This window comes from Delphinapterus leucas, chromosome 15 (genome assembly GCF_059928025.1).
Source record: "Delphinapterus leucas isolate spDelLeu-1000000601 "Yukka" chromosome 15, BTC_Dleu_Yukka2, whole genome shotgun sequence".
NCBI classification, from domain to species: domain Eukaryota; kingdom Metazoa; phylum Chordata; class Mammalia; order Artiodactyla; family Monodontidae; genus Delphinapterus; species Delphinapterus leucas.
In genome coordinates this window covers 23023180-23034756 of record NC_143143.1, presented here as the reverse complement: position 1 = coordinate 23034756, position 11577 = coordinate 23023180, and the positions used below count along the sequence as shown (strand labels likewise).

At 42.5% G+C, this 11577-nt stretch overlaps 1 protein-coding gene across 1 annotated transcript in view; it reads left to right on the top strand.

Moving 5' to 3' along the window:
* Positions 1–11577, top strand: part of IQCK (IQ motif containing K) — a 128927-nt gene that overhangs the window by 888 nt on the left and 116462 nt on the right. Inside the window, exons 2-3 of the mRNA XM_089896084.1 lie at positions 6713–8572; positions 10611–10740. Coding sequence (XP_089752210.1) covers positions 8462–8572; positions 10611–10740 — 241 coding nt within the window. The 5' untranslated portion in view covers positions 6713–8461. The remainder of the gene's footprint in view (positions 1–6712; positions 8573–10610; positions 10741–11577) is intronic.

Genomic DNA, 11577 nt, shown 5'->3' with positions numbered 1-11577 from the left:
GCTGTCCAATGGTTAGGACTCCGTGCTTTCACTGCCCAGGGCCCTGAGGGCCTGGATTTAATCCCTAGTCGTGAAACTAAGATCCCACAAGGCCTGCAGTGTGGTCAAAAATAAATAAATAAATAAATAAATAAGAATACTTTATTGCTAAAAAATGCTAACCATCATCTGAGCATTCAGTGGGTTGTAGTCTTTTTGCAATACTAATGTCAAACAGCACAGTTCACCATGACAAATGTAATAATAATGGAAAAGTTTGAAATATTTTGAGAATGTCCAAAATGTGACACAGACACAAAATGAGCAAATGCTGTTGGGAAAATGGCACTAATAGACTTGCTTGATGCGGGGTTGCCACAAACCCTTCAATCTGTAAAAAACTCAGTACGTTCTAAGTGCAATACAGTGACGCACAATAAAACAAGGTATACCTGTATTTTACTTATCCTCGGTAAAGTGAGCATAATAATGGCACCTATTTTAAGGTGTTAGGAGGATGCAGCTAAAGGGGCACTTCAGAAAGGGCTTAGCAAAGTGCCCGATTTACACCAAGAGCTCAGTGTATATTGCTCTTAATAATGCTGGGTGGTTTTTTTCCTCGCTAAGATTGTAAACTCCTTGAGGTCAGGAACTCAGATTTTTCATTCTTGTGGCTACCATCATTACTTCAACTGTCTGAAACAGCGCTGTCCAATAGAACTTTCAAATATGGTAGCCAATAGCCACACATGGGTATTGAGCACTTGAAATGTGATTAATGCAATTTTATAACTGAATTTTTTGTTTTACTTCTAATAAGTTCTAATAAACTTACACAGCTACATGTGGCTAGTGACCACTGTATTGGACAGTGCAGGTCAGTAAATGTTTGTTGAATGGAGGAGAGACTGAATGTACCAGTATATGGGACTAGGTAGAGTGAGAGAGAGCCATGAGTTGAGAGAAGTGGAAAATACAAAGGAAGAAGAGAATAATGGACTCAGAGTTGATAGATGCTCTGGAAGGCCATCTATTTCAACTCCTACCCAGTGCTTGAATTCCTTCTCCTGTATTGCATTATACCTAGAAAAACCTTTTTCATCTTGAATGTTCTCCTTGTAACTTCTACCCTTTGCTCCTTACCCTCCTGGTGCTATGATCCAAGTTGCTAGTCACTCTACCATTATGAAAACACCCAAATAGAAGGTTGTTATTGTGGCTGTATTTTCCCCAGAGCTTTCACTTCTCCAGGCCAAACAGCTCTTCATAATACAATTGACTAGTAGTGTTTTGTCGAGGAAGCTGTTCAACCTCATCTCTAAGAGGGGATAATCCTTGTACCTACCTCACAGGGCTGTTGTGAGGCTGGAATAAGATAATGTATGCAAAGGTGCTTGCACAGAGCCTGGCATTTAGAAAGTGCTCAATAAATGTTCGTTATTGTTGACAAAGAAACATGCTTTGCATTTGTTTTAGAATCATGGAGTTTATTTTTCTCAAACAGGCCTGTAGGGAGAAAGCAAAGACAAAGGGTTTTGTTGCTCTGAAAAGCAAGTGAATTGATGCCACTTACAAAGTGATAGAGTTACAAAATGAAGTTTATGAGGTCAGAGATGGTGAATTTATACACACAGGCACTGTAATGATTATTATAACCTGGATGATAGACCCAGTTTCTTAAAACAAACATTCTAACAAATGCAGTTTTCTATAACAAATGTAGTAAGTTCAGTTTCTCACAGAAACATGAAAAACAGGCTTTGTAATAATCCTGTGTTTGAGGTTAAGTATTATATTCTTTTAGGATATTTCCATTTAAAAAGCAAATTATCACAGCAAACAGACCTATCAGAAACTCAATTTCAGGAAAATGAGATACAGAATAGATATTATTAAGACCTTTATTCTGCCTGGCTAGTGCTCTATGTGTGTGTGTGTGTGTGTGTGTGTGCGCGCGCGCGCGCGCATGCATATGGTAACTTACTTGTGAATGTTCTTCAGTTTTCTCATCTTTCCAGTGATAACTAACCTAGGGCTTTTTATTCTCAAAAGCACCTGTATTAGTATCAATAAACGTCTTTCCTGCCAAGGCTTCTAATCAAGTCTTGTAGTTGCTTATGACAATGACTTTTAACTATGGTTTTAACCAGGACTGATTCAAAGTATTTGGAGCTTACAGTCTTTTATTCTGATATTGCTGCTGTTACTGCCATCGGCATCCTTATTATTGCCGTTGGTTCATCACTCCAAACACTAGTCTCTGGCCTCAGCGCTCAGTGCTGTTGTGAAATCAGGTCCCTTCTTCCCACCTGCCAGATAACAACATGGTCCAGTTCTGAATCAATGCTTGTTCCCCCAGCACAGCAGCTGAGCACAGCTGGAGAAAAGTGACACCAGGTGGCTCTCAGCAGTGCTTATTGGTCAACATCCATAAGTGCCTTCTCCCTAGTCCCTAGTTTTTACTCCACTCCTCTGACTTGGCGTGATACCACTTGGCAGATGGAGGAGGAGGAGGCATTCACTGAGAATAGTCAGGCGATCAAGAGTGGGGAGGGAATCCTCCAGCTTCCTGATACCAACAAACATATTTGCATCTGCTCATATGGAAGAAGTATTTATCCCACTACCCGCACAGCTCAGCCCTGCATCTGTGCTTTGGTGCCGTCCTCTCGCTATACCAGGATCCTGCTCTATCACTCACCTCTCCAACATCTTTAACTTCTCTACAGGCTTTTCCGTCTAAGCATCCTCTAGTCAGTCATCTTGGTGAAAACCTCTCCCTTGACCCCTGTCATCTAGCTCTTGTCTATCCCTCGTACCCTCTCTAGCCAAGCTTCTGGAAAGAATTCGTGTTCGCACCACTGTCATTCCCATTCCCTTATTAACCCATGAGCTCCTACTTCATGGCTTCAGTGAAATCATTCTCATGCATGAATCATCATATCTACCAGCGCGGCGAGTTATTTTAACTGCTAGACCAGGCATGACCCCAGGCACTGTTCTAAACACCAACAATTACTCTCCATCATAAACTCCACTGCCCAGTCCAGAAATCAAATTCGTCTTGCATGCTTCCCTTTCACTTTCCATGATTCCTACATTCATTCTCCAATCCCTGTAGATCCTACCGGCTCAACATCTCCTGTAACCCCCAACTCCTCAGCCCCTAGTTCTCATGGCCCTTACCACTCCCTGTTTGGATTGCTGCTGTAGCTTTTTAGTTGGGGAAGGCTTCCTTCCAGACTGTCTTCTACAGGAACCTCTCTCAAATTCAAATCTGATCACATCATGCCATGACCTACAATGATTTTTACAGCTTTCATGGTAAACATAAACTTCTTAGCTTAACACCTAAGCCCTTTAATGATTTGGTCTCTGTCTCTTTTTTTTAGATTCATCGCCTACCATTTGTCCAAATCATCCTAATGGCTAACATTTATTGAGCTGCCCTTTATGTGCCAGGCACTGTGCTAGGTGCTTGCTTTTCCCCTTGTTTAAACCTCTCAGTAACTTGGTGGTTTAAACAGATAAGGAAATTGAGGCATAGAGAGCTTCGGAAACTTGTCCAAAGTAAGTGGTAGAACCGGACTGCAACTCGTGTGTGGCACTCAAGTTCAAGCCCTTAAGCGACATAGCAGTGTGCCTAAAGTGTAGACCTGGAGCTCCCTCATCACGACATCCCAGATACTTGCTGAAGCGCAGATTCCTGTGGTGTGATGATTCACCCCACTCCTTGGGGGTGAGTCCCTAAGCTCTGCAGTTTAAATACACTCTCTAGGCAAGGGACAAGGCATAGTATCACTGTCCTGTGCTGTGTACCTTTAACCATAAGAAACTATTCCTCCAGCACACCACACTGTTCCATTCCTCCGCACCTTTGCACAAGCTTTGCCTCTTACTGGAACATCTCTGCCTTCTCAGAAGTGGCCCCTCTTCTCAGAAGTGGCCCCTCTTCTGGAAGGCCTTCTGTTATTCTTCACGCTGATTTTGAAGCCCCTCCTTGGTGCTTCCTGAGTGCAGCCCTCTACGGCATCACTTCACATCTTATAACCACTGGCTCTTACTGTCCATCCCCTCACCAGGACACAAGCTCTTCTGCCTTCTTCATCTGTCCCCCCAGCACCTTGTACATCCCCTTGCCGTAGTATATGCTGGCTAAGTGTTCGTTAGATTCACTTCCAGCCTCCATCTTCCTGGTTCATCCCTTTCCAATAGGCCACTGTTGGTGAACACTGCATTTTAATTGCTGTTTCATTTAGGAACATGTTCAGCTGCAAATCACAGAAAACCCAACTAATAGTGGCCTGAGCAATAAAGACATTTCATCACCTCACGTGCCTGGAGCATGGCGGCGGGGAGGTTCCAATTTGAGCACAAGGGCTCTGTTCCCCCAACAGGGTTATAGGTTCTTTCTGCTCTGCCTCTTACATAATGTTGCCTTTGTTGTATAAAATGAACAACTACGTTTACTTGTTCTTAGATTAATGTTCGTTTAAAATGCATATAACATTAAATTCCCCTAACCAATTACAGGTTCTCCCTGCTACCCAAAAGTAGAGAGTTCCTGTGAAAACTTTCGTAAGCCAAAATGGCATAAAGCAAAGAAGTGATTACCTTAGGACACATCTTGCTAAAGGATGCACAGAATAAATCGAGAAAAAGTACAGATGTTCACAGACAGTTCAAAACTGTGGTGGCGTGATGCTGAGATGCTGAGTGTAGTTCCAGGGGAAGGAGCTTGGCAGTGCCACTCCACTGCTCGGAATACACACTTCCTCCGTAACAGTTCGCTGCAAAAAAACCGCTGATCGCTCTTTTCACTGTTCACCTTTTCTGTTAAAGCAAAAATGCCCTTTGGATTTCTCTTGGTTAGCGAAAACAGGTACTATTGTAGGTCTTTTGTAAAAGTGAAGTGCGTAAAGCAAACTTTCAAAAAGTGGGGGACACCTGGAATCCAGTTTACAAGCTTAGGTAACGAAAAGATTGTAAACATTTGGAAATTTAATATACCTGATTTTCTTAAGAATTTCTAGTGCCAAACCAGCAAATTTTTCTTCAGTACTCTTTACAAACTTTATTAAATTCATGCAAAATTATATGGCTTTCAATGTAAAAAGCATCAGTCTGTAATCAATTATATGTTTTAAATTGAAATCGCAAGGTGACAGTGACAAATTCTCAAATATGCCAGATTCTCTTAAATCTTACAGAGGCTTGAAATAAAAAACACATCAGATTGTCCTGAGGCAAATGTATTTTCCCATACTTCTACATAATCATATAACTGTATATCTTTTGTGGTTGTAGGATGAAAAAGTTTGTATATTTTCCATCAAATTTCTCATTGGGAAAAATATAAATGGCAAATAAATCATAATTAAAGAAATATAAATAAAAGTAAAGTATCATTTTAAATATGTATGAGATCAGTTATACCCTAGAGAAACAGGCAGACTTACTATTAGGAGTGTGAATTATTATAAATCTTTTGGAGGAAAATTTGGCAATTTGGCCCAAATTTTAAATTATTTTTTTCTTTGAAAGAACAATTCCACATCTAAGAGTTAATCCTACAAAAGTACCTCCTTTCTGATCAATGATGTGTGTATAAATATGCTTACAACAGCATTGTTTGTAATAGTGAAAAATTGGAAGCAACCTAAAAGCCCACTAAGAGTACACTGGTTAAATAAATGAAGCACATCATATAGTAGCAGCATTGAACGAGCTCCATGATTCAGCACCTAGAATGGATTCTGGCACATAGTGGACTCTCAATAAATATGGATGAATTAATTGATAAAGAGTCAAAAGTAACTTGCTGTAGTGTTTGTTTTGTTCATTCATTCATTACTTCATTCATTCAGCTTCTGACTTCCCTAGCGGTCCAAGCGTGATTAAGACTCCACACTTCCAATGCAGGGGACGTGGGTTTGATCCCTGGTCGGGCAACTAAGATCCCACATGCTGTGCAGCCAAAAAATTTAAATTAAAAAAAAAAAAGTACATTCATTCAGCTTCATATTCTTTGGGAATGTGATGGTGAGCACAAACAGACCCAGGTACATCCACATCCCACCCCCTCCCAAAAAACACAGTCTTTTAGAAGAGATACTCATTACTTTTTACAAATTTCAAATAAGGGTAAGACTTAATATGAGTTATGCAGAATAAGGACACAGTGTTATCAAGTTCTATGCTTGGGTGATTTGAGCTAGTCTTGGAGATCTAAAGTGAATGAATGTATTTGTGAATTATATACAAATGTTAGTAAATGCATTGAAAAAGTTTTGGTTGAATCTATGCCAATTCCAGCAATGGTTATGGGTTGTAATGGGATTAGATATGACTTAGAGTCTACATAAGCCATCTCCGTATTATTTGGAATTTTTCTCATAATAAGCATGTATTGCTTTTGTAATCAAAGCTATAAATGTATATGTATCTTAAATCCAAACGAATAGTTTTCACACCGTGTTGGTGATTCTCAGTGTGTTGGGGGAAGAAGGTGAATTTACATTTTTGCTTGAGAGGAAAGAATAAAGTGGTAGAGCTAGAGTTGCTGTGGTGGGCAGAATTCTCAGATGGCCCCCAAGATTCCTGCCTCTAGTGCACATAGCTCCCAGTTATCCAATCAGAAACTAATTTAGGCACTGCTGTCAAAGGATTTTTCAGATGTAATTAAAGTGTGTAATCAGATAACTTTATTTTTTTTTTCTAATTGAATCTGTAGGTTTTTTTGTTTATTTGTTTTGTTTTTTGGCCACACTGCACAGCTTGTGGGATCTTAATTCCCCGACCAGGGATCAAACTCAGGACCCCAGCATTGGAAGCTCACAGTCCTAACCACTGGACTACCAGGGAATTCCCTCAATTGACTTTAAATTAAGAAGATTATTGTAGGTGGGCCTGACCTAATCAGGTGAGCCCTTAAATGAAGTCAGAGAGGTTCAAGCAGAAGAGACTACTGTTGCTTTGAAGTAGCAAATATCCAAGAGTGAGCTGCCTGGACCTGAGGGTGGCCAGCCTCTTGGTGCTGAGAGCAGTCCCCATAACAACCCAAAAGAAAATGTGGACTTCAGAGCTACATCCACAAGAAACTGAATCCCACCAACAATCAGTGAACTTGGAAGAGGACCCCAGCCGTCAGATGAGATCACAGCCATGGCCAACACGATTTCAGCCTGATGAGACCCTGACCCATACCCAGGCTCCTGACCCTTGGGAACTGTGAGATAATAAATTTGTGTTAAGTTGCTAAGTTTGTGATAACTTGTTACATAGCACTAGAAACCTATTCTAGCTAGTATTGGGAATCAAAATTGCTTAAAACCTGCATCCTGACATACTAGTCCCCAACCTGATACCTAGGAATTGAAAAAAAAGTTGAGAATTGCTCTACCACCTGATAAGGAACGAGGTAATGGAATAAAACTTGCCTCCAGTACAAATGCATCAACCCCATCTCACCCAGAAACTTTGTTTTCCCTCATCACTGCAAAGCAACTATGCAATTGCCTTTGAAACATTGACCTTTCCAGAAATATTTTTACCAGTCTTTCCCTTAGGGGTGTAACCAATATAGTCATGGGCATTTTCTTGCTGTCTCTCAGCAATAGTTGTTGTTACGCTGTAGAACTTACGTGGAATATTCTTTGCATTAAGCTCCCCAGCAGGTTGACAGTGATCAGTCTTGAAACCTGGCAATTGTTCTCCAACTCACTGCATGTTAGAATCAGCTGGAGGACTTAAAATATTGATTCCCAGCCTCTTGCCCCAAACCTACTGAATCAAAATTTCTGGGGTCGGGCCAAGATATTAGCATTTTCAAAAATCTCCCGGGTAATTGTAATGTACAGCCAAGATGGAAACTTACTGGAGCTTACAGTAGAACCTCTCCAATTTTAACTGCATGCAGGTTACCTGGGGGTCTCGTTAAAATGCAGATTCAGATTCAGCAGATCTGGGGTGGGGCTTGAGATGTTGCATTTCTAACTCCCCAGGGATGCCGATGCTGCTGGTCCCTGGGCAATGCTTTGACTAGCAAGGGTTTACGGGATTGCTTTTCCAGCCGTATACCCCAATCTGGCAGCCTTAACTTCACGCCCATCCCCACGTCTGCCTGAGATGGCTCATCTTGCCTCTGTCTCTTTTATTCTGCCCCCCTATACGTAACATTCTCCTCTTCTTTTTCTCCCCTCTCCTTCCTGTATGCTATTGGTGTCTTCCCTTAGCCACCCTCCTCATTTTCTTCCTCTTTTTATCCCTTGTAGTTGTAATTCGGTGGGCAAGATCTAAATCTACCTTCTTGGGAAGAGTCTCAAACTCTTACATAAAGCCTGAAGTCTTTCATGCAAGAGAAGAATCATCTCTTACCCATTTTAAATAAACACCCTGTAATGGCCAATTGTTTTTTCATTTTTGAAAACCACCAACCAAAATAAAATTTATTCAGAGGAAAGGGAATTATCCACAAGCTGTAATGAAGTATGGAATTGAGGGGTTTTTTTCCCCCCCACTCCCTTCAGAGTATGAAGCTGAGCTGCCTCCCTTTCCAGAAGGATATAAAGTCAAACAAGAAGCTGTGGTTACTGTGAGTATCACCCGGGCCCCAACCTAACTGAAAGGTTCTTACACGAAAACAGCACTGATGGCTGGTGAGCATCAGACACTGTCATGAATCAGGGAGGGGGAAAGGAAAGGCACTGGAACCAGAACCAGAACCAGAACCGGGGCCAGTCATACCTCTGCTGCTAATGATGTGACTTAAAGGGCATCACACAACCACTTTGAGCCTCAGTTTCTGCATCTGTTAAATGGAGCAGATAATCCTTGACTAACTCACAGGGCCTTTGTAGGGCTCAAATGAGATCCTAGATGAGGAAGGCCTTTGCAGTGGATTCAACATCACTGTTGACAGTTTTGCAGATGGAGCAGATTTCTTTTTGCATAGCTGGGTGGGCTAAGACTGTACTAAGGAAGGAGAGAGGGCCAAGGACAAGGCAGCCAGGAAGGGAGGCCCTAAGGCAGTATGCTTGGAGTAAAATAGGGACTTAACGGAGTTTAAAATAAAAAGGTAAGGCTTTGAGAAATGAAGGGACTTGAGCAGGGTCACAGGGATGAGACAAAAACCTAAGTCACTAGACTTCAATATGTCACTGCAGCTGCCTCCATTAGAGATTCTGTGTCTAAGATCTTCCTTGGCTTGTGATTGTTCCTTTTTCATAGCATCCTGTTCTTGCTTTATGAATGCAATGCTTTCTCAAATTTCTCTGCAGATACTAATTACAGTTCTCTCCCCTGAATTATTTTTGCTTCTTCAGGGTCAGTTGTTCTTTATAGATCTTGATCTTTGTCTTTTATGCTGTTGATGTTCTTCATCTATGTAGAAAGTTTTGATTATTTATTCAAAATTTAAAATGCAAGCGTGAGTGGATATTTCTACATAGTTGGTATAGTTTTCTTCTACTGTCATACACGTTGGTTTGTTTTCTGGATGGGTCTCTTCCATGAATAGAAACACTGACTGGGAGCTCATGGGGAGTGATTGTCCACTGGAGGACTTTTCTTCAGGGTCAGCAGACAGGGACTCCCTATTTTGGCACTGGGCTGGAAGCCTCCACATCAATGTTGAGGTTTTTTTTTTCTCTTGACTGCCAAAATGGCACCCTGAGTAGTTCTACTCCTTCCCAGGCTGTTTGTTTAATTTGTTTACAGAAGATTCATTGGAAAGGAGGGAGAGCAGGATATAAAAGGCTGCTGTGAATGCCAAAGGGGGCAGAAGCAGGAGGAGGGAGGATGGGGCAGCAGGCCACGGGGTCTCCAGCCAGATTTTCACTTAACCTCTCCTGTGTATTGTTTCCTTTCTCATTCCCACACTGTGAGGAACTGAACCTCTGAAGCCCTTTGGAATTCTGGTGGGAACGTGGACTCTCGTCTTCTGGGGGCAGTTTCCTCCTGTGGATTCTGACCTGCCACTCCTCCTCTCATCTGACCACAGGCTTTATTCTGTTTCTTTTGTAAATTTATTCATTTATTTATTTTTGGCTGCATTGGGTCTTCATTGCTGTGCCCAGGCTTTCTCTAGTTGTGGCGAGCGGTGTCTACTCTTTGCTGTGGTGCGCGGGCTTCTCATTGCGGTGGCTTCTCTTGTTGCGGAGGACGGGCTCTAGGCATGCGGGCTTCAGTAGTTGTGGCACACGGGCTCAGTAGTTGTGGCACGTGGGCTCAGTAGTTGTGGCTGGCGGGCTCTAGAGCACAGGCTCAGTAGTTGTGGCGCACGGACTTAGTTGATCCGTGGCATGTGGGATCTTCCTGGACCAGGGCTCGAACCCATGTCCCCTGCATTGGCAGGCAGATTCTTAACCACTGCGCCACCAGGGAAGCCCTATTCTGTTTCTTTTGGAAATGTCTGGAGATCTCTCATCCATTGACAGCCCTCCCAGTCTTTGTTACGGGTTTATTTCTTGGTTGTCCTTTATAGGTGTCTTGGGAGAGAAGAGAAAGATTTGTGCTCAGTATGCCCCCTTGAACCTAAATTCTGACACAGACTTTTATTTTTGTTATATTATAAAAGAAAATACAATGATTTAAACTACATGAATTGATTTCCCTCCCCACCGCCACCCCAGGCATCACCATCAGAGGAAAGGGTTTTCTGCGGCTTCAACACGGAACACCTTTACCCAGCTGCTCCTTTAGCCGTGGTCCCACAAGTGTCCTGTCCTCAAGCTAAACGGGAAACAATCGACCCAGAAACATGTACGTAAGGAAGTGCGATCTCAGCTCTATAGTTCAGGAGTTGTGACATTGCAAAACCATGGGGTGGGGACAGGGTGGACAGATAGACCTCAGGGAGACCACATAATAAGAATGTGTTCTTGTTTAATTTTTATTTTTTTATTTTTTTATTTTTTTATTTTTGTGGTACGTGGGCCTCTCACTGTTGTGGCCTCTCCCATTGCGGAGCACAGGCTCCGGACGCGCAGGCTCAGCGGCCATGGCTCACGGGCCCAGCCACTCCGCGGCATGTGGGATATTCCCGGACCGGAGCACGAACCCGCGTCCCCTGCATCGGCAGGCGGACTCCCAACCACTGCGCCACCAGGGAAGCCCTAATTTTTATTTTTAAGAGATAGCCTTTATTCCACTGATGTATCTTTTTTTTTTTAATTTTATTTTATTTATTTTTTTATACAGCAGGTTCCTATTAGTTATCTACTTTATACATACTAGTGTATATATGTCAATCCCAGTCTCCCACTTCATCCCACCCGCCCTCCTGCTTTCCCCCCTCGGGGTCCACTGATGTATCTTTAAGGTTGAAAAGGAAGAAAGACACTTAAGTTCTTAAGTACTTAAGTTCTACATTACATACAAAGGGGGAAAATGTAAAGAGTAAAAGAAAGTATCATGCTGTCTTGCTTTGTGTGTGGAAGCCAGAGATGCAGGCGTCCTCATCTTCCTCCCCGAGTCCCTGTTCCTCGCCCTCCCTGGTGCCAGGCCCTCTCCCCCGCTGGTTTGTTCTGCTCCCTCCGCTAGTGGGCTTTGGGCTTTGGGCTTTGGTAACCACTATTACTGTGCCCTTAGGTCCTTGTA